The sequence below is a fragment of the Vigna angularis genome, chromosome 1 (assembly GCF_016808095.1).
Source record: "Vigna angularis cultivar LongXiaoDou No.4 chromosome 1, ASM1680809v1, whole genome shotgun sequence".
NCBI classification, from domain to species: domain Eukaryota; kingdom Viridiplantae; phylum Streptophyta; class Magnoliopsida; order Fabales; family Fabaceae; genus Vigna; species Vigna angularis.
In genome coordinates, this window is record NC_068970.1 from 15,947,062 (window position 1) to 15,971,790 (window position 24,729).

The 24,729-nt window shown below is 31.7% G+C and overlaps 2 protein-coding genes across 2 annotated transcripts; one reads left to right on the forward strand and one right to left on the reverse strand.

Annotated features, from left to right (window-relative positions):
* Window positions 1-2,523: 2,523 nt before the first annotated feature.
* On the forward strand, window positions 2,524-3,621 carry LOC108333914 (ethylene-responsive transcription factor 1A). Its single transcript, XM_017569420.2, has one exon. The coding sequence runs from the start codon at window positions 2,648-2,650 to the stop codon at window positions 3,389-3,391; it is 744 nt and encodes a 247-aa protein (XP_017424909.1). The 5' UTR covers window positions 2,524-2,647; the 3' UTR covers window positions 3,392-3,621.
* An 11,776-nt stretch (window positions 3,622-15,397) lies between these two features.
* LOC108332838 (ubiquitin carboxyl-terminal hydrolase 3) lies at window positions 15,398-23,837 on the reverse strand. The gene is made up of 9 exons (XM_017568141.2): window positions 23,711-23,837; window positions 23,382-23,513; window positions 23,224-23,262; window positions 22,844-22,949; window positions 22,695-22,753; window positions 22,514-22,588; window positions 21,042-21,090; window positions 20,731-20,807; window positions 15,398-15,691 (listed from the first exon to the last, which is right to left on the reverse strand). Exons 1-9 carry the CDS (start codon window positions 23,783-23,785, stop codon window positions 15,593-15,595), a joined length of 711 nt encoding a protein of 236 aa, XP_017423630.1. The 5' UTR covers window positions 23,786-23,837; the 3' UTR covers window positions 15,398-15,592.
* Between the last annotated feature and the right edge of the window lie 892 nt (window positions 23,838-24,729).

Here is a 24,729-nt window from a genome sequence, read left to right on the forward strand (position 1 = left end):
CTGACCTATTATAGGTTGGGCTAACAAAAACGTGAAAGTCCATAATAACCGAAAGTACAAACTCAAAAAGGAAATACTTAAAGCAATTGTAACCTTTAAGCATAAGAAAGCACCTTATACTCATATCAATCAAATTGGAGCATGAAGATAAGTTCAAACATTAGGACAATTTCTTTTTGATTAATGTGTTTCAGAAACTTCAAAATTAGTATCAATAATTGGTCAAACAAGGGGCATCCTCTTTCATTCTTCATGAACTTCATATTTGTTTCCTACCATATACTATACTTTGAACCTAAATCTTTACCAAATGTTTTTCTACTATCGTTCATTTTCCTCATTTTGAAATCCAAATTGAGACAATTGTGTTTGTTTGTATTCTATACTTTAAAATCTTTAAAAGACCTTAAGCAAGTTCATGTGTGTTAATTTTTGTCCCCTATTGACACTTACAAGAGACATGGGTTGATAATCAACATAATGTCAATCATTGATAAATTTAAAGAATTATTGTGTCGTTCTACATCGTGAAATAAACATAATAAAAATTGAAAGAAATAAACAAAAAAATTCCTTAAAATGGTTACCTAAATTACATGTTATACAAAATTACACAAATACAACCACAAGTGACCGATAAAAAATAAACAAAAAAAAAGAAAAAAAACACACACACAACAAAAGTAATAATAATAAAACATCATAATTTCTCCAATGAGACTATTGATTTGAAGAAGGTGGTCTTAGAAATAGCTCTGTCAAAAGAGCTTTGGTAGAAAGTGACATAGGATGAATGACCTCGTTTTGAGCATATACGAGAGGAATCAAAAAGAGGTCCAAGGTCACGAGTGTTAGAACGAATAGAATTGCTCTGATATGATTTTCAATTGGATAAACAAAGAGAAACCATACTTGGAAAATTCAATATATATATATATATATATATATATATATATATATATATATATATAATATTAAATAAAAAGGAAGAAAAATGAGATAGAAGAGAATGTAGGAGTTAGATGTGTCAACCCTTTACTTTTTTCGTCCATATACTTTAAATTTTTGTTCATTATTCTTTTATTATAAAAAAGAAGAGACAAGAAACCAAACAATGATATCATATCCATGTTAAATTTGTTATATAATTAGTTTTAAATTAGATTTAATCATTCTGATAATCTTTATTTTCGGTGACTTTTCTCAAATTGGTCCTTCACCGAAAATGAAGACTATATAAATGATTCAACTTTCAATTACTTTAATCCTTAATCGTTTTGGTGTCCAATTTTAGTATAGAATAATAAGGATAAACGAGTTTCATTCTTCTTACAAAAGATCCTATTAAATCTAAGTTTAGATAGTACATCTCAATAATTTGTCAAGCTCAAAATAATTTTTCTTTCATTTTTTTTATTTTTTTAATATAATATAGTTATATAACTTTGTTTTTTTTTTCTAATTTCTCTTATATCTTATTGTTTTTATCTGAATTCTTCTTTACCTTAAAAAAAGAAGACTAATAACATATTTCCAGTTGATATATCTCATCATAATGACTATACAAATATTGAAAGATACATAAACAAAAATAAAGTGTGTGGAAAAGAAAGCCAAAGGAAAAGAGAATAACAAAAATAGAAATTAACAAAAAAAAATTAAAACTCGGAAATAAAGTAGAATTTAAAAACTTTCACACATGGAAAGCCTCACTCACAAATCCAAAAACTCCCAAAACAATCTAAAAAGGACTCACAACACTTAGATATTAGAAGAATACAAAATATTACACGGTTAAATACTCCTTTAAAAGCGAAAAATTTCCCTATATAAAGATCCCAATCTGTAAGTACAATTTTAAATTTATTTGACTAAGAAGTAAAAAAAAAAAGGCCTGGTTGTAATAAATAGTGATATAATATAGGCGTATGAGAAAATAATCGGCGAATATGCAGCTTGGAAAGGTGACATCAGAGAAGACAAAAACCAAACAAGTTGTCTGCACCTGTAAGCGGAATGACGTCACTCCTGTACGACTTTCGTCACCACACATCGACACAAAGTTATTATTATTAATAAAGAAAAATAAAAGAGAAAGGATATACATCTAAGATATTTATATAACATATTTTAAATTATATTTTCGCTGTCATTTTACAATTTGAAATTTCATTTTATTGTTTATTACAGACCAAGAACAAAGACTTGACGCAATATAGTATTAGGATTTTCTTGATTTAATTTAGTCCTTAGTTATTAATATCATAAGACTTGTTGTAAGAAAAATCTGCGGAAAAAATGGTTTCAAATCAAGCACGTGAGGAAAATGCGCACTAATTCCTTGCCGTTTACACTTTACACATGCGAACCTTCAGCGAAGCTAAGTGGATGACTCCAACACGATGAAAAAGCAATGAATTAACACTCTCCATCCACAAAAAAAAAAATATATATAAAAAATTCAAAGATAAATCAGAAAATCCCAAGTGCATGAACCTACAATCCTATAAATACCCACCAATTCCAATTCTCATAAGTTCGAATATTCAATACCCTCTTCAAAAATATCCAAAATCCTTATTTTCCTCACTGTCTTAAATCTTTTGCAAATTTCACACCACTATAATAGGAACATCACAAACCGGAGATGTACGGACACAGTACATACGAATCAGATTTGGCACTCTATTCGATTCGCCGCCACTTGCTCGGCGATTCCGAATCAATATTCGGAATCCCCGCATGTGCATCGGGTCGGGCATCCGGTGTCAGCCTATTGTACTCCTGTTTGAGCGACAATTGGGGTGACCTTCCGTTAAAGGAGGATGATTCCGAAGACATGGTGCTCTACGGCGTGCTCCGTGACGCCGTTAACGTGGGGTGGGTCCCATCTCTGGAGGCCGGGTCGCCCGATACCGTGTTGTCGGGTTTTCCTACGGATTTCACGGTGAAGCTGGAACCGGACGTGATGCCAGCGGTGACGAGTTCGCCTCCTTTGACAGCGGTGGTGAAGCAGGAGAAGCAGGCTTCTCCGGCGAAGGGGAAGCACTATCGCGGCGTGAGACAACGGCCGTGGGGGAAGTTCGCAGCGGAGATCCGGGACCCGGCGAAAAACGGGGCGCGGGTTTGGCTGGGAACGTTTGAGACCGCGGAGGATGCGGCGTTAGCCTACGACCGTGCCGCCTACCGTATGCGGGGGTCGAGGGCGTTGCTGAATTTTCCGTTGAGAGTTAACTCCGGCGAACCCGAGCCGGTGAGGGTGAGTTCGAAGCGGTCTTCATCGCCGGAAAGTGGGGCGGGTCCGGCGAAGAAAAAGAAAGTGGGGGGGTCTGAGCAAGTGGGAAGTCAAGTGGCAGAGTGCAGACGTGGCGAAGAATTATTGGTGAGCTGAGAGAAATTGGGTGGTGCTGTGTTAATGAATTAAATACAATTGTAATTATTGAGGTGCTTGTATTGCTCTTACCCCACTCATCATCATCCAACTCAATTTTGGAAGCTACAAAAAGCTGAAGCTGAAGAGGACCGAGCTTTAAAAAATATAGAATTTAGAAGATAATGAAGGAGAGTGAGATTATGTGATTTAGCAATGTGAATACCAAATTTCTTATTTCTTTGTTAAAAGTTATCTTTATGAATGGGTTAATTTTGAAAATAAACTTTCTAGAAACCCAAAATTTCGATGAAGAAAACGTAACAGACAACACAATGCTGACCTATTAGACTCCACTCATTCCCTTCTCCTACCATGCCAAAAAGACTTTGTCGCTCAAAATAACAAAACAGAAATGAAAATTTAATTCTTGAAAAGCTAAAAAAAAAATAATTCCAAAGAGTGCCATTTGCGGTAAAAAAATTACTGAGTACCTTACAAAAATTGAATGCCCTACTAAAAGGTGTTGTAATAGAGAGGACAAATTATGAGTTGTGACTGACACCACACTTATTATTATTCAATTTCTTTTCCGAATTCACACTTCAATTCTACACTTATTATTTTGGTAGTATAAAAAATATTAAGGGGAATGGTAACTTAATATCAATAATTGTCTTCAGAGGTGAAATTAGGTAGTCAGAAACTAGGTTTATGTAACTGCTTGAAGATCAAAAAGCAAGCAATTCTTGGAATTTTCTATCTAATGAAAATGAGGTCATAATTGTTTTATATTTTAATGGGTAGGAATGAAAGATAGATGCTCCCAGAAAAACAAATACAAAATAAACGCATGCTGTTTACAATAATTAAGATTCTTCGGTTATAACAAAATAATTTCTTTTAATATTTTGCAGAACATATGACACCACAACATGAAGTTCAAATAACGATAACATGGTAACGAGAAAACAAACAAATATCATTTATGTGTTTTTTTGAAGGGAAACATGGTGTCCCGCAGCCCCAACGCCATCACAGTTACTAATTGCAATAATTGATTTTTTTAAAAGAAAAACGATAAGCGCTCGTTAATCCATTGTCTCATCACATGATGAAACAAAGCTCACAAGTGTCTAAGAATATTTTAAATCATAACAACTACATTATTCATTTTTTAGTAAAAACTTTAGATAAATTAGATTGTACGAGCTATCAGAGTCTGGATACATACATAATTTATTTAAATAAGTAAAACATAAATACATCCAAATTCAGATAAAACGCTTGACTTTACGAATTATTTGTAAAGATGGATGGATAGTACTCTTCAAACATATTTATAAAGATGGAATTACGAGACATTATATTCATTTTCATCAATTTAGAAGGATTGAAGAAAGATGATTTGAGGAATTATTAAAAATTCCAACCTTCTTCTTTTGTGTAGATTTGAAACGATTTGCAATGAAATTTTTATTTTACCCAAATGCAATAATTACAGAGAAAAGAGAACTGAACACATTGTTTTCCATGTATAAAAGTGTATTCGCTTCCAAATATAAAATCTAATAAAATTGTTATAGATAAAAAAGTTTTTTTTTTTGAAATCTTAATTTAGTTAACCATTTAAGTATTCATCTATCTGCAATTTTTTTTCTTTTAAAAAGTCTTAGTTTAATTTGATAATTCTTGTGGTATTATTTTAAATGTTTTTGAATTTGAAGTTTTATTAGATGATGTAGTAAATTTTATAAAATTAACATGATTAAATAATACAAAAGTGTATATTATATAATTATGGTTTATGTGGGTGAAGTTTATTTGTAATTTTTTTTTGTGTTGGTGAAGTTTAAAAAAAATAATTTCACTTTATTTAATTTTTTTTATTAATTGTTTTTGTTTTTAATATTTAAAACTCATTTTATCAATAAATATATTATTAATAAATATAATTTTATATTACTTTAATAACTAAAGCTATTTTGGTAATCTTTAATTTTTATTAATTAAACAAATTTTTTTATATGTCATATCAATCAAATTTTACATTAATTCTCACAAACTTTACACTTTACTCCTAAATCTACTCTCACTTACCTCCAAATCCACTCAAATAAACAACAAAAAATTTATCCATCAAATCCATTCACTCACTCTCCCTCAAATCATCTCCTCCAAGTGAACAAAGCCTAAAAGTTGAAAGTGTTATCTGTTGAAATTTGTGAAGAAAATTACATTTTAATATAAAGAACTAAAAATAATAATAAAAGTGGGACTTTATCATGATACTAATGAATATTTTTCTTTTAAATGAAATTAGGTAATATTTGCTACATTAACATACTATTTTTTTTTGGTATAATAAGTAAAGGAAAACATTACAATTTCTGAAGAAGGTTTGATCAAATGCTCACTTAGATAGGAACTATGAACACACTGTGGTAGATAGGAAAAAGTTGTGTACATTATGATTTTGCATTGAGTTATGATTGAACAATTGGGTAGAAGGGAAAATAGAAAATACATGTCAGGATATACTTTACATGGAATGAAGCACTGTATATAAGTGACTCCAAAGAGGATAAAAAATAGAAAGCAAATGACACTATATACTTTACATAACCAAGTCATTCCAAAGGGAATCAACAAGTACTTGAGCTTTTTGAAAAACTTGATCTCTTATTTTCCAGTTCTCTTTATTGAAGTTGGTGATGTAGTTATCCCTTACAAAAGGCACTACCTATTAACTCAAAAAAGCTTTCAATCAAGTGATATTTATGGGTCATCAAATCATGCTCTCCACCATCACAAGAACCACCAAACAAAACATCCAAAAATACTTTAAGGTGAAAACACTATTTTCTATATATATTATTATGTTATGAAAATTTATTACATAAATAATCTTTCAGGTGAATTTTTTGAGAAAGACAAATAACAATGAAATCTAAAATATAAGGATAATAGATTTGTGGATTTCTATTTTTATATGATATTTAATTTTTTTATTTTTATTTAATTTAGATTTATGCTTAGATTTTGGAGAAATATTCCCGATTACGAAAAAGATTATCAAAGAAATAAATAGTAATGAGATTTAAGTCCAATTTACTTAAGAGATTAACAAAAATTTAATTAAAATCTCAAGATAATAAATTTGTAAGTTTTCATTATATAATATTCAACTTTTTTATTTTTATTTAATAAAAAATTTAAATTCATACAAACTAATTTGAGATTAAGATACATTAAAATAATAATTTCGTATGATATTATTAAGACATTTAGAATCTACCGACACTTGTTTTTAATTAAATTAACTTTCAATTTCTGGCATCACTTTGAAATTTGTGATTATACTTTTAAAAATGATTCTTTTATGCAATGAGGGTCCCCACCACTCTAAATAAAAAGGGTGTTAAGGGTCTCATCCAAATTTTGTGGTAGACTTTTATTAAATATAGTCGAAATGTAACACAACTTTATACATTCTATCTTTCATAAAAGTCCAAGTCATATATGTTTTCATAGTGCACCTTGAAAACTAAGCACTCCATTTTTCATCTTCTAGCTTCATTTACCATATTATTCACCATCATAATAATAAAGCAACATATTTCTATCACGATTTGCCTCTTATCTATTAGTGAAGAAGAAACTTTTTTTTTTTAATATATTGGCAAGAACTTGGAGTAAGAATTTATAGAGGTTTCTTGTTAAGGATATACGTTTGCACTCTCTTAAACTTTGAGGATTGTCTTCCTTTGGAATTAAGGGAATTTAAGGTCAAGTTACATCTTCTTTTGAAGGTGTCCATTCATATCAAATTCTTCCATAAAGGTTATAATGTCCTCTTTCAACATAAGCCATAACTCTTTAATAACTTAGTTACATTTATCTTGAACTTGCATCTTTAAACTCTCTTGCTTCAAATTATCTATTTTTTTAAAATAAAATTTAAGTTAAAATCATCTTGAGTTTTATTGTTTTAATAGTCCTATATTACATTTTAAACCTTTTTCATCAAAATGATCTAACCAATTTTTTATTTTATTTAAAAAAAAATTCTCAATTTTTACTCCATGAAGATTGATATGATAGTTATTGTTTCAGTAAACATCTTTAAGGAAAATACATTTATATATTGAAAAACCAAATAAACTTAATAGGTACGTTATGTCGATTTTTACCTATTAAGGAAAATACATTTAGTTATTGATATGTTTTGCCTATTAAGGAAAGCTATTTCTCGATTTCTTTTATTCGTTTATTACTATATTAGGCGTGATTAGGAACATCTCGATGATATTCTTATTCCTTAAAAAAAACAACAGTATCTTTACATTAAAAAGAATTATTTAATAATAACTAAATTTTGTGACCAAAATAGTTAATCATTATATTAATTAAATTATAAATCATTTTATGGACTAAAAAGTATATACTTTTAAATAATATAACTGTATTATAAAAATATATGAAACTATTGACAATTTATCAACAGAAATAAATTTATCGATAATTATCAATGATTTTTATCAATGAATTTTTATATTTTTATTATCGATAAATTATAATAACGAATTTATTATTGATAAAAAAATTTGTCAATAAATACAAAATGTATTACTAGCAGAAAATATGTCGATAAATAAAAATATATTATTGATAGAAAAATCTGTCAGTAAATCCATCACTAAATTAAAAATGTATTATCAATAAAAAATTTGTTAATAATTTGTCATTTAAAAAAATGACAAATTTCTCATCCAAAATACACTGAGTTAAAGATGAAAACACAATCTCTCCTTCTCTTGTGCGTGTCTATCTCGCTTCCTCTCTTTTTTTTGCATCGCATGGATGAACCTCGAAGTTCATTTCTAGCGACAACGTCATGTTGGAGCAATATGGTGAACAAGCAACCACCTCCACCATCTAGCACAACGTTTCTGTTTTTGTGAAAATCATTAAATCATTCAATGTCATAGTTGTCATTGTTGTGGATGCCAACGATCTAGGTTACCAAAACTTTACTATGGAGGTTGGCAACTAAATCTTGAGGAGTGTAGAAGCATCTGCACGATAGGAAAACGAATAGTTTTAGCCCTAAAAAAAAGAAAAAACAAACAAACAAGATTGTGGTATTTATCGATAGAATTTTTCGATGAATTTTTTCTTCGATAATAAACGACAAAATTTATTGTTTTCCGATAATTATTGCCAAATTTTATTGGTAATTATCAACAAATCTCTCTTCATAATTTTCAACATATATAAAATTTCATCAATAAATAATACCATCTGAACTATTATCGACGGATTTTAATCAGAGATCCGATCAAAATATCATTATTAATAAATTTGGAAGTTCTTATGGATTTTGACTAGAGTTGTCAAAACGGGTAACCTGGATCAATTCGGCCCGACTCATCACGGGTTGGTCACTTAGTGAGCCAACCCAACCTGGCTCACTTATTAGCGAGTTGAAAAAATTCGAACCCAGTCCGACTCCACCACGGGTTGGTGGGTTAAATGGATTGGCTCATTGGCTCCACTAGAACAAAAATCGCGAACAACGTCGAATATTTTGGGCTTTTAACGGCGAATTCGCGAACGACGTCATATCAGGAGACGTTAAATTTACGTCGAATTTAAAAAATTCGACGTTAAATTAACATCGAATTTTGTTAATATACGACGTTAACTTAACGTCAAATTTTGTCAATATTCGACGTTAATCAATTTTTTTTTGTTTTTTTTAATTAATTCTGATCCTTTTTTACAACTCTATGAGACCTCAAAAGCAAAAAAAAAAAACAAATTTCAGTGTTTGGTATTTTATAAAGCATGAACTATGAATGTGTAGTGTAATATTAACAACAAACAATAATAACCAACAACAAACAAGTTCAATCAAACAACAACAAACAAGTTCAACCAAACAACAACAACAAATAAGTTCAACAAAAAAAAGCAACAAACAAGTTCAACACATAAGTTCTTCAAAACGAAAACGAAAACTAACCTTCAAAAGGTGGGTTCATCGGAATAAAGTTTCGTCGCCAGTGAGAGAGAAAACATAATGCACCTATGAAGGAGAAGAGCACGAAAATAATCGATTAAAACAAACAAAAATCATACATAAAGTAATTAATTAACATGCATTTGTATCAAATGAAAGAAAGATTACATGTGATGCTCGTCAAACTTCGTTCGAGAAAAGTTTGAAAAGAGAAGAAGGTATCGCGTGCTAAGATAAAGTGAATGAATTTTCAATCTCCCTCTCAAATTGTTATTGAATTCACTAACTTTTTGACGTCGAATTTAAAAGGCATTCGACGCTTTATATTCTTTTACGTTGAATTACAATTCCAAACGACGTTTAATAATTGCATTTATTTACAAAAATGTCACAGCTCATTTTTAGGGTTGGTTATTCAGTAGTTGGACGTTGAACGCGTGACGTTATATGCTGTTTTTGTTCTAGTGCTCATTTAATTATAAGTTTTTTTAAAATAATAAAATTACAATTTTTTTAATTCAAATCTAAATAAACGTCACACTAAAGTGATGTTAAACTCTAAAGACAATTCAAAATAAATAAGAAAAAAAGTATCATATCATCCAAGAGTAATCCAAAAACATGTACAAAAGACGAATAAATAAGTTTTTAATATTGATAATTTTTGTATCACTTGTCCATTTATAATATTAGAGTCTTGAATATATAAATCTATAATATTTTTCTCTCTTTAAATATTTTCTTCTTTAATCTACAATCTTATGAAAAAAAATGTTAACTAATAATATTGAAACAAAAAATAATAAATAATTAAATTAAATTAGGTGGATTTACGAGCCAACCCGGCTCACTACAGGTTCAATCCGGTGAATCGGGTTCTAAGTGAACTGGGTTAAAAACTAACCCGCATAAAAAAAATTACATTTTTTTAAACCCAACCCGACTCAAATCCGTGATGAGCCAGGTTAACTCGCTTATTACAACTCATATATATATATATATATATATATATGCCTTTTCCTTCAAACAATGTATTCTAGAAAATATAATTCAGAATTGAATGAATTACATGATTTATATGTCAAATATTTTATCATTTTTTTAATATGCTGATGTGATGTTTATATTTGATCACACAAGAATGTTAAGTTTGACTATTAATTTCAATTGTTCAATCATGTAATTGTTATTTGATAAATATTTTAATATTATTCCGTTTTTAAATCATAAAATTAAAATATATATCATTTTGATGCATAATACATGATAATATCATATATTTTTATTGTAATCTTTTATTTCTTTTATAGCTTATTTAATTACTACTTGAAACATTACGAGAATGAATACATTTATACCGTCACTAGATAGAAAAAGAGATAAATAATTCACGAATTTTGTATCCATTAAAAAATAAATAAAAAATGAATTTGAATTTTTATTTTAAAGATGAAAAGGGTATAATCAAACATCCACCCACCATAGTCGCCATGATCCCTAATTTTAACTAGTGCTGTCAAAATGGATTGAAATCTGTGAACCAATCTGCTCACCATGGGTTTGAGTTGGGTTGGGTTAAAAAAAATGGAAAATTTTTTATGCGAGCCAATTTTGACTCGGCTAATTAAGAATCCGACTCACACGGGTTGAACCTATGGCGGGTCATGTTGGCTCACCAACCCACCTATTTTTTTTAATTAAATTAATTATTCAAATCCTATTTTTTTATTGAAATCAAATTAATTATTCAAAATTTACAACCTTTACTTAGCAATAGCCTTTCCCGTTGTTGTCCTTCCAAAAGTTCCCCTCTACAAATAAAACCCTAAGATTATAGATTGGATAATATTATAGATTGACATATTCCAATTTTAATAAATGGATAATATTATAGATTGGATAATTCAGGAATATATCATTTGTTTTATCTTGTTTTTAAAGCCTGACAGTTTTATCTTGTGTTATATATTTTTGTTAACAACTATGTGTAGTTTCTTGGTCAAACGATTGTGTATGTCTAATTAAACTACAAAATTTTATGCTTGATAGCTTAGAATATATATAACAATATATTTCTTTTGTTTCATTTTCTTTTATATCAATTGGTCAAATTATTATTGTTTCAATTTGATCGATTAAAGTAATATGTTATAAGAATCTGAGAAAAAAAGGGTGAAAAAAAAGTTAATTAGTGAGCCAATGAGGCAACCTGTTTAACCCGTTTAACCCACCAACCCGTGGTGGATCGGGTCGGGTTCAAATTTTTTCGATTCGCTAATAAATGAGCCGAGTTGGGTTGACTCACTAAGTGACCAACTCGTAGTGGGTCGGGTCGGATCGGGTCGGGTTACCCATTTTGACAGCTCTAATTTTAACTGTGTAGTATAAAAAGTTATAAGAATAAATATTACATATCCTTATGAGTTGTAATACGTGGAGTTTTCAATTAATTGTGAGTTAACATAAGAAGAAATTACTTGTGTGAAGTCCAGTATGTTCCTTTATTGAAGATAATTGACCCAACTGAAACTATTGACGATTAAATCAAGGCATTCTAGTAAATACGAAAATATGGAAAACTAAAAATTGAAAAGAAAACAAGACTGAAGAAAAATAATACGAATTTAGATATTTAAAACAATAAAATTGAAATTTTAGAGTAATTAAAAGTTAATTATATTTTAGATAAAAATATTATAATCTTAATATTGTTTTAGATTCATCCATTTTCGATTAGATTTTACTTATCGGTTGACGTAACCCAATTTAAGTCCAGCAATGAAGTCATACCACCCAACTCTTTTTATACAAAATAATAAGAGAAAATTATTAGAAATAATAGAAACATATAAATTCAGAAACCAGCTGGGCATCTTAATAGCATTAAAACATATAGCATGCCTTATAAGTAGATTATATGATTTTACACCTCCTTAATTGAAAACGATAGAAAACTTAACTAATTGTGAGTCAACATTTGAAATAGAGAATTCGAATATTTCAATCTTTGATAAGTTGATGACAATATCACTATAATAAGAATACTACTTCAAATTTTAGTATGTTGCTGAGGGAAGTAGACAACACAACCCCTAAATATTTCTAGTTTAAGAAAGGAATAAGTTTCTAAAAGAAAAATATGATTTAAAGGGAAACAAAATATTTATGGTTTGAATTTCTTATCCAAATTAAATTAAATGAGGTATTTTATTACATATACAAATTGATATTATCAATGACAAGATTATCAGAGATACTCATAAAGGAAAAAGAAAGAAAATGCTTGAAATGATAGAAACTTATCTTAAGTAAGAGAAGCAATTTAAGAACAATTAAATTAAGTAAGTATGACCCACACTTACTTTAAGAAATTATTTACAAGTGTAAATTTTTTCAACATTAATTAAAGTTACAATTTCCGTAAATGTATCTGTTAAAAGTATTTTATTCTCCACAGAAAATTGTTGTATTTTGTTATTGTGTTTATTTTTTATTTTATAAATAAGAGCCACTGATACAATATATATTTATGTTGAACACAATATATATTTGTGTGGAATGAATAAATGAAAAAAACTTTAGTTTCTTTGAATTTCAGAGTTAAGTTACATAATGTCTCACTTATATCATATATGAATAAGGAAATAAAGTTACACATTTGATAAGCTTGTGTAATAAAATCGGTTATAATTTTATTAGCTAGGTAGTCCTAAGAGACAAACATATTGTCTATAATCTCATACTAGACATAGCTTGCAAGAGAAAGGCTGACCTCCAATTTCTTGTAGCTAAGCTAACATTTCTTGCTCATCATATATTCATGTTGGGATTTGAGAATTAGCTTGCGCTATATTCATGGGATTTTGTTCATGGTAAATTACACAATGTTATGAGAAATATTGTGTTACACAATGTTACAGACTTCCACGTGGATTGTCTTATGAAAAGCTATTTAAGCTAATATTTTATTTTATGATTTGAGAGACCAGACACCGTTCAAATTATTATATTTAACTCTCCCTTTTGTTCAACATTCATTGGCGTCAGAAATATTAATTTAAAACAATAATTGAGGGCATTTCAGAATTCAATTCAAAGATGAATTCTCAGGTCTCACTAACACACGTGACGTGAAAACGACACGTGTAAGCAGGACCAAGACATGTTAAAACATATTAATATTCAAATAAAAAGTATATTTTGAATATCAGGGCATGAATAAGCTGTAATGACTTCACATTGCACTGTTCTAAAATAATGAACAATGTTGTCTTTGACAACTGTGGTACACAATAATGAGAATCGTTGAGGTTCAAAGATGAGGAAAGTTTGCGTCAACTGTGAAAAGCACCGCACGTGTTCTTCTACGACACAGTATGCAAGACCCTACGCAGATGTCGCACCTTATCCTCAACCTTGGACTTTCAAACTTTGACATTCACTTTTCTGGTATGAGTTTTCAACCATTGTTAAAGCGAGGAACAATTTTCTTTTATAAAAAGTCATATGAGAGAAAGCTGACTGAGGAAAACAAGGTGTTCAATAATTGCAACACAGCATAACATAACATGTACACACACAGTCCTAGCCAGTATCCGACCAGAGCAGGTTCATATTATATACATAAAAGTGGTATGGCATGGCGGCTAATGTGATGTGAAGCGATTGGATCGGAGACAAACATGTCGGAAACAAAAGCATCAGTGAGAATTTGGATCACCATTTCTATACTGTGGTACATGTTTCGATATCCATTTTCAATTTCACATACTCCAAAAATATAAAATATAACGTCAAGCGAGTATTTCTTTTACGTTGGTGATTTCAACTTGTAACCGAACAGACTATAGGCACATTTTCTGAGAAAAATATTTAGGTTTATGCTAGTATTTTGTAAGCGAGAATAGCTGATTTTATTGTGATTAGTGGCAGTTTACTAAGTATGATGGGACTAGTATTAATAACACTCAATTCAACTGAATAATTAAGAGTTATTAAATAATATATGAACGAGAATTATTAAATAATATTAATAATTGATTAAGGAGAAACAATTTAAATATTGAAAATATTTAATGGCTTTCATAGGCTTCTAACAAAACGAATAATGAACAAAAAAAGATGGGTGTGAAGCTCATACAATATTTTTTTATATTTTGATTACAACAAAGGAAAGTATAGAGGTGCAGAAAGAAATATCCTAAAATTCACATTGCAAAAAGAAAAGGGAAAAATCAATAGTCCGTATCACACCAAAACGCTGACATGAATTTCTAAGACATTGGCCCATTTTTTAGATTTATGACAAAATTTTATCACTTTTGTATTCAATTAGAAAGCAAACAACAACGATAACAGAAATGGGAGATAGACCAGAGTCGAGTAATGTGTTTTATTAAACACAAATTTAGGTGATACAAGATATCAACTAATTAATATTTACGAGATCATAAATAATGTATACCGAGTTTGGCTATCCATTATTAATGAATTTAAAAAAATTAACCTAACAAGCATATCTTCAGCGTTTTCTTGAGTAATTGGACATAATTTAACAGTTCACACCGTATTGCTACTCAGAATTTTGAAATATAATTTTTCATAACTGTGTAGTCCATGAACCTTTTTAATATATTTTAGAAAGCATTTCCAAAAAACATATTAAAACTTAAAAGAATCATTTTCATCATTACTTGTTCAGTATCTGGTTATAATTCTTTTTTCTAGAATAACTTTCAAATGTGTAATAAAAAAAAAACTTGTTTAATATACTCGAACGTAACGAGGTGCAGAAAGTGATTATATAGATGGACTAAAAGAAAACGCCTCTTAAATGGTCTCAAACCCTATTCTAAAATTTGGGCCACAGATTCTTTTTTAGGGCCGGAACAACAATTTGTTAAGCCATCCTATTCTAAAATTTGGTCTCAAAATTTTTGTCACTGCCATTACGCTTATTTTAAGAAAAATCTGAAAAATCGAAACGCCAGAAAAAACACAGCTTCAATGTCAAAGTTTGTTTTTTAAGATAAAATTTACTCGCACTGCATCATCTATTTGAAACGAAAGATGCTCAACTTGATGGGCGTCCGAATGAAAAAAAAAACGTAAATAAAATCAAAGTGAATAAAGCTGCAGATTACTGAAGATTATAAAGCAGATGACATCAAGAGCTGCTTCACCCAAATTAAACTACCTTAATGTCCATCCCCGGATTTCTTTGATATTGCAATGACATTGAAATTGAGGGAATCTGGATTTTTCTGGATCATGCTCTGGATCACTTTAGCTGCATCCTGTCGTAAATTTAGATACACATATTACTAACTAAAAATAGTTTAGTAGAGAAAGAAGCATGCAAGATGAAAGATAGTAAACCCAGTTGCTTTAGACATGATCAAATAACTAGGATCTCCAAGGGTCGAAAATGAGTTTCAGCCCTCCCAAATTTGACTACATGGAGCACAAAGAAAAAGGCTATATAAAATCTGATGAAGGTGGAGAACTATGAGAAAAAATTATACACCAAGGATACTACTTATAATGGGTTTTTGTAGGATTTGACGTGAGTGGGCAAGCAGAACGAAACTTCCATTTAGTGATAGAAAGTAAAATACAAAGACAAAAATGATATCTCAAACCCTCTCTCGCATAGACTGTTTTTTCCCATTCTGGTGTAATTTCGAAAAGAAATCGCAATTTGTTTCTAAATTGCACGTCAAGTACGACTTATTTTACTTTTGAACTAAAGTCGACCATGGAAAATACGATTTCAGTTTTTTTTATACGTCTTCTTTGTCATGCACAATTTTGGTGTGATTTCAAAAATCAGAGTTGAAGTACTATGAAATAGAAAATGGAATCCATGGAAGGCGCTACTACAATGAGACCATTGTCACAAGAAATTTTTGACATGGGACGCTAGAGAATTCTTCTTCGCCAAAGCTCTTGCATCTACACACCCTTTGTGAAGACCGAGAAAACGTGCAGAGAGTGAAAGTCAGGTGTAAGTAAGAGAATGGCCGAACAGTTTTTGACAGCAGTATTTAAACTGGGTTTTGAAAAAATCGTGCCACTTCCCTGCTGCAACCTTCTTCTCCACCAAGCTTTTGCACATTTTCTCCTCCTTCTCTCTACTTTCTTCCTTATATTTCTCCACCTTCTCTCTAAATTTTCTCCTTCCTTCTTCTTCTGATCAACAATCAGTTGGTGCCTGAGCACTCCTGGTGTCAAGGGCTTCACTTTGCACCAATCAAAATCCTCTCTTGAAGCTGGTAAGGTTTGAACCTTCTTCCTGTGAATTCTCTGCGTTTTCTGTGCATGCAAGCATTGATCGGCTTGCATGTGTTATTGCATTTGTTCCTAAGTCTTTTCTCTTTTGGTTTCTTCGGTTGGTTTCGCTGCACCGACCAGAAATTGTAACCGTTGTAGAAGTTTTTTTTATGTCTTCTTTGTCATGCACAATTTTGGTGTGATTTCAAAAATCAGAGTTGAAGTACGATGAAATAGAAAATGGAATCCATGGAAGGCGCTACTACAATGAGACCATTGTCACAAGAAATTTTTGACATGGGACGCTAGAGAATTCTTCTTCGCCAAAGCTCTTGCATCTACACGCCCTTTGTGAAGACCGAGAAAACATGCAGAGAGTGGAAGTCAGGTGTAAGTAAGAGAATGGCCGAACGGTTTTTGACAACAGTATTTAAACTGGGTTTTGAAAAAATCGTGCCACTTCCCTGCTGCAACCTTCTTCTCCACCAAGCTGCTGCACATTTTCTCCTCCTTCTCTCTACTATTTCCTTATATTTCTCCACCTTCTCTCTAAATTTTCTCCTTCCTTCTTCTGATCAACAATCAGTTGGTGCCTGAGCACTCCTGGTGTTAAGGGCTTCACTTTGCACCAATCAAAATCCTCTCTTGAAGCTGGTAAGGTCTGAACCTTCTTCCTGTGAATTCTCTGCGTTTTCTGTGCATGCAAGCATTGATCGGCTTGCATGTGTTATTGCATTTGTTCCTGAGTCTTTTCTCTTTTGGTTTCTTCGGTTGGTTTCGCTGCACCGACCAGAAATTGTAGCCGTTGTAGAAGTTCTCGGGTTGAACCGTGTAAAAGTGGTCTCTTTGATTCGAGGTAAGGGAAGCTAGTAATTTAATTACGTTTTCTGTATTGGAATTGGTTGTTTGAATGTATGCATGTATGATTGAATGATTGTGTTGCTGATTTGTGTGTATGACCGAGACCTGTGAACTGTTTGGTTTCTGCTGAAATAGTGTTCGGTTTGTTCTTGGTTAGAGAAAGTGAATGAGTGAAATTGAGAAGTTGAGGCTAGAAATGAAATTAGGTAATGAATTGTGTCTGAGCATGTTTAGTTAGACTTGTTAAAGCCTTTAAGTTCTTCTGTAAGGTATGAAAAGTGAGAAATCTGACTTTGGGTCCTTGGGTTCTTATTTTGTGTAAATGGAGGTGAAATTTGTCATGAAACTCTCTAGATTTGTGTTTTTGAAGTTTAAGTATATCTGATTAGGTGTGAATTGATATATGATTCAAGTTTTGAGGATTAGAAGTTAGCCAAAGTGTTTAGAAATGGTCACGTTGGGTGTTGTTCATAATTCTGCAAAAGTTCTGCAGAATTACGCAGAACACTGAAATGGTTAGTGTTGACCGTTTGGCCTTGTTCTGCTCTTGGTCATAACTAGGTCAGTCTCTTTAGAGGCTCTCCAGTTCATGATCGTTCGGATTCTTAAAGAGTGTTCGGCCTTAGACTGGTACTCGGTTTCTTAAAGAGTGCTCGGTCTGTACTGACACTCGATCTCTCGAAGAGTGTTCAGTTGGTACTGACACTCGGCTTCTTGAAGAGTGTTCGGTTTGTACTGGCACTCGGACTTCTAAAGAGAACTCAGTCTTGTACGTAGCGATTGGTATAAATTGTAAGGGTTCAGTTTAAGGCGATAGTGTTCGGTCTTAGCCAGTAGCGTTCGGCGTAAGCCAATAGTGTTCGGTGTAAGTTAAAAAGGGTTCAGGGGTTTAACGTTCGGTTATGTTCATAGGTTAAAGCAGTACTTCCGTTCGGTCTCCAACGTTCACAGAGTCGTTCGGTCTTATGAGTGAAAATATAATGTGTATGAAAATGCTTTAAAGTAATGTGGAAGAGAATTCCAAGGCGGAATGTCTCATGAATGGTTTGGAATGGTAAAGTATGAATGTGGTCATGCTAAGTGTCGTTTATCCTGATATTCTATGATTACTCATTCTCAAGTAGAGAGGAGTAACTCATGTGTGAGAACAACAGGAGGTCCTAGTCCATAGGGTGAGATGGGCGACAACATAACGGACTTACCTCGGGTGGTAGCTGTTGAGAGTATCCCAGCTACTACACCACCTGGGTGCAAAAACGTCTAGCTACACAATTTATACAATCCGGATGGTCAAGTTTACATGGTCGGTCTTTGCTTGTTGTGTGCTCGGTTATTGCCTGAAACATGTACATGATGGTTGTATGGTTGATATGTTGTTTTCTTTGCTGGTTTTTATCTTTGTTAAATAATGTGTTGTATGGATTAATTAAATTACTCTAGCTTACCCTACTTTTCTGTCTTGTCATTCCCTGTCCGTTCGGTCGTTCTCTTCACTGTAATGATCATCTTTTGGATGTGAGCAGAAGGCGATGAAGACTCCCTGGAGCAAGTGCTGAGCGAGGAGCCCCCATCTTCTTAAATTAGGGTCGTTCGGTTTGTACATAGTACTGTATGACCGTTCGGTTTGTGTATATATCTTTTTGTACACCGTTCGATTGTAGTTAGCTTGAAGAACCGTTCAGTTTAGTATTTCGTTTTGTAAAGTTTAAATTCTGTAGTATTTTTGTAAGGCCGTTCGGCCATAAACGTACTCCCTTTTCTCTCAAAACTGAACTGTAATATTGTTAATCGTGAGTATTCTATGATATGGTTTTACTCTATATTTTTGGAATGTTACACCCTTCAACAAAGTGTGGTTACAGAAAGCAAGAATGGACGCCTTTTAGAGGTATTCTATTCCTCAATGTTCCAGATAAAAGTTATGAAGAGAAGCTGTCTTACGACAGTTCTCATTAATAAACTCTATATTAGCTGCTTGCTATACTCAAGAAATTTGTCCTTGACTTGTAAAAAAAGGGACTAAAAAAAGTCGCCAGCCATAACACATTTAAAGAGTAGAGAGAAATTAGTAGCAAAAATCCAAAGATGAATGTCTAGTAGACGAGCTGAAGGTTGTAAGGAACTTGATATATTAGACACTTATAAGGCCCAATATCATCTACAGCATACAGTTAGTTTGCGCATTGTCCAACTGAAAGGCATCCAGAGGCAGCCAACTGTAAATTGAAATATCCCATGGGAACTTCAGGCAAAGGAATTATCGAAGGGTTTGCAAAATCTAAATGAGCTAGATCAACTGATGTTAGTAAGTCCACAACTGGGAAGAAGGTTATAGCACAAGCACAAAGGTACGGGGAAACCTTGTTACATGGATAAGAAAAATACAATCTCCTTTGTAGCAGGGAGAAGTACGGATGCTAAGTTTGTGGCAAACATAAAATGTTTATGGCCATTAATTTGGATTGAGAGGCTCTACATGACCTAACACTCTCTAGAAAAGGTCTATGAAGCTATGAAGTAGCAGTGAATCAGTAACAAGACGGGTTCACAAGCCTGTCCAGAATGATCAAACAAGCATGTCAAAGTTGATAGCAATCATATCAGATATGAAATTGTTTTATGGGTTATCAAACTATCAATATCTTCTATATCATGGAACCATGATGCATGAGGACTTACAAAGCCTGTCAACATTTGGGTTTGAATTCATATATGGTAAGCTAGAAATGATTAATATCTATTCACCAGATTGAGGTGGAATGTTGGAGAGGCTCTTGGTCATCATTGGAGGTGGTGCTTAATGCCAGTAGCTGTAAATGTTGTATGTTTATGATAATTTCTGAATTGTATCTTGATTGATGATTGCTACTTTAAAAGTAATCACCTATCTATAATTAGGGAAGCTTTAGCCTATTTCATGTAAATTAGGTATTCACAGAATAGCAAATACAATTTCTTTCTGAAGCCTCTTTGTTAACTAACTTTACAAACTCATATTTAAGTCACTAGCTATCTGTAAATTTTCTCCTAAGATTTGGGTGCCCCCAATGTCATAATCACTTACAGTTTGTGTTTGTTTCTTCATCCGTCATTTAAAATTCAAAAGATTTACTAGGATTTGCAAACTAGAACAGATCCTTTAGCTAAATACATGTTTTTAAGCATCAATAGAAATATAGCCCTGACATTGAAAGAAATTTACCTTCAACAAAGTACTTGGTGATGATACACCATGAGATATTGGTCCTGACTTTCTTCCATCAAGCTCATACAGTTGACCTGCATATCATACAATTGCTGAGAAATTAATCAGATGAATATTTTGCAACTGCAAAAGGAGAACAACAAATTCAACTGGACATGAATAGGATCATACATATAGCTTTTAATATAGCTGGTTTACGATTTAGACATTTACTTTGCCTACTATAGTGGTGTTGTTGGTAAAATTTTTCTTTTTATGAACATAACACAGACAAAAAAAGTTAATCAGTTATCAACATAAAGAATTACCATCCACACAGGCAAAGGCGATGAAATGAGTGTCCACATTATCTGATGCCTGCATTGTAATGTAAAATAGTTGTAAGACAAGAAAGGAAACAGTTAGAAAGAAACAATTTTGTTGTTGCAAGGTGGAGAGGGTTGTTATCTATATTTACAATATTATCCAGGTTTTGCCTCACGGTATGACATCATTCTGATAGTTATATCTCCTAAAGCCCTCGGTGAAAATTTCAAAATCATCCAACGCAGGTGCTTTAGTTTTAAGCACTATTAATGGGTCTTGCAGTTTAGATATATTTTCCATTCATTTTGTTCCATCCACACACTAAATTGCATGGAAAGATGATTTAACCATTTCTTCACATATACAAAAAAAATGCTTCCTTTTGACCTATATAATTTTCACTTTTTTATCTATCAATGAAGAAACTCATCAGGATGGAAAAATATGGCCCACAATGGGGTTTAGGGAGCACAGATGTACGTAGCCTTTACCAGACAACGTAAAGGATAGTTTCCAAGATTTGTACCTGTAACCTCCACATCATAAGGAAGCAACCTTATTGTTGCACCAGCATTTGCCCACAAGAAAGCCATTAAGAATACGAGGAGAAAATTACAAATAAAAATTGGAGCATACGGAACCATAATAGAAAAATGAACAATAAAATACAAAAAAGAATCAGAAGTTGCAAAGCATCCAATCCCACCAAGTATCTGCTAAAAAAATTCCTTTAAAAAAACCATGTTACTCACACCAAATAGAAGCCAATTGCCAAATTCTATCTCACTAAGCAACTAGACCAAGTAAACCCCCTTAAAAATAGGATTAGGATTATTACTCTTTAATCAATTGCATCAAATATTGGCATATAATGCACATTGCAGTAAAAATAAATGTATTAGCTCCCTTTTTTGGCTCATAAAGCTAAATCCCTGTGTGTAATTCATAGAACTTAAATGAAGGAAAATCCAAGTAGGAAGCAGGGTTTGACTACAATGGGTTGGTATCTTCTCATAATTTATTTGACTAGTTTTCAAAGAAACATCTTTGTACATAACAACTTAAATTCAACATTTGTTCAAATTTCTAGTGTAAAAGCCCAAATCTAATTTCCACGACTACTCATCACAGAAGAACCTAAAAAAGGATGTTAAATAAAGTCCCAGCATAAATATCAGTTTATCATATTGAAAGAATAATGATAATAACAAACAACTAAGATTTTCAAGATAATAAATCTAATTCCCAAGACTACTCATTATAAAAAAACCTACAAATTAAAACTGTGTTATGTAAAAGTCCTTACTTTGGTATCTATTTATCATTGCCAAAGAATAATGATAACATCAAATAACTAGAATATAAGAAGGCCAAACTGAATCTCTCCTCATTACTACATCAGTTATCTGTTTCACCTCTACATCAGATCATACCGCCCCAATTATTGTTGCTTTAAATTTAACAAATAAAGTACCACTGTGTCGCCAGCAGTGGCTGCTACTGAATGAGCAACTTCCATCTCCCTGTCATTCTCGAGAAAGGCAGCCCGCTGCAAGGAAGTTAGAAAATACCAAATAGCATTATTAGTGCCATTTGTTTGCATTTATGAAATATGAGAAACACAGATAAGTTTTGGGTTGGAAGAAATAAAATACCTGCAATGGATCCATGCTGGCAGTAGATTTAAAGAACTTGTCAAAAAAGGACCCCTCAACTGATAACAACAAGAGCAACACAAACTAATTAGATATAATGGTTGATACACTATGAACTTAAACCGAGGCTGTGATTGTTAAAAGCCTACCAAGCTTGACTTCAGAAGTTATGTTCCCAAGTGCATGAAGCAGACCTATCGTACCACAAGCATTACCCACGGTTTGCTTCATAAAGTACACTTTACTGCTATAATCCTACAGCAGAACAACAACAAAAAAACTCTACTCAATGCAGGTGCTTCATAGATAGACACGCAGTTAAAAATTCAATTATATGATATATGCTACCTAAAATTAAGATTTATTGGACACTATTTAATAAAATAACCAATTAAGCTTGAAAGACGATCTATAATTAATAATACCCTACAGTCCAAACAAAATGCGGAATGCTTTGAATCAGGGAAAACGAACAGTCACAGACAGATGAAAAGACTCCATAAATAGACAAATCCACTCAGGCACTCACCTTTTTTTCATTTTCCTGTTGCAACCTTTCTTCTTCAGTCTTATAAGAGGAAATAAAAAAACTCACAAAATCAGAAACAACAGATATGAAAATGACTTGACAGTAGAAATAAAAATTAGAAAAAGAAAAACTCACATGTTTCGTGAGTTGAAACTAACCTTTGCGGTAATGGGATAAAGAAAAAGCACAGCAAGAACTGGCTTCGGAACCATTTCCAGAAGCTCTTCATCCAAGCCAAAAACATCACAACACTCTGCCTCTTCCATTGGAAGGCCAAGACCCCAGAGGAACTGTAATTCATCCAAGAAAACACTTAAATTATGCACGCTACCAAATAGAATATAAAATTGTAAATCCAAAATGAAAGCGAGAAATTGTTTGGCAAAATTAGTTATATGCGTAACTGTTCCATGAACAAACGATCATAATTGAAGGCATGATTGAAACATTTCGCTCAATGATAAGGAAATAGGATGAGAGAGAATGCCTGGTTCATGACATCTGGGTTAGCTTCAAGAGGAAGCCACCTTTTCGCAGATGGGCGTTCGTCTAAGGTGGCCATTCTAATTTCTTTCTTTCTAGTTTCTTTATGTTATTCTCTTCGACTCACTCTTAAACATTCAGAAGAACTGAGATTACTATATATGATTGAACTTGTGGGCCGTATTGGGCCTTTGCTAAGTGCACAGTTTTAGCAAGTAAATCTGTAACACAAAATCCATGATATTCACACCTCCTGCTTTATAATCGCACCATTTTATTTTTTCTGTTTAATTTTTTTGTTTTATTAAAAAGTATCTTTGCGTAGCCCTTGGCTTCCAATTATTAATAAATGAACAATGAGTTAACTGTTTTGTATTATTAGTTGAATGTTATGAAAATTTGGGATATTTTAATATATAATATGTCTAAATTTCTCATATCCCAAAAAATTTATTAAGTTGTAAAGATTCAAATCAATTATTCACTTTTATAATAAAGCACCTTCCTTTATTTTATTTATAAAGGGTCTAGATACTAATATAAACCTGGGGGTGCAGGAAGCATTTGTTCTTTTTGCTTTACATTATAGTTTAACATTTTGAATTGTTTTTCCTAAGTGTCTTAATTTATTCGTGTTTACGATGGATTTTTCTTTTCATCATATTTATGGAAAAAATTGATGAGAAACATAATGTGATAGGTGATGATTATTGAAAACTAAATATTAAACAAAATAATTAATTATTCATTAAAATTCAAGAAATATTTTTATGACGCATTGATATAAAATTAGTCTTTTATTCGATAACCATGAAAGAATCTTGCATAAATAAATAATAAAATAGAGAATTAAAAAAATAGTAATATTTTAATCATTTGAACCAAGCTAATAAAATGGTTTGAAAAATGAATAAAAATATTGATACCAACTTAATTTCTCCCTCAAATAAATAATAAATTCCCTACCGGATTAATTTGTCTATTTAAAACATAGGGGTCTAGTTTAGACCCCTATGTTGTTTA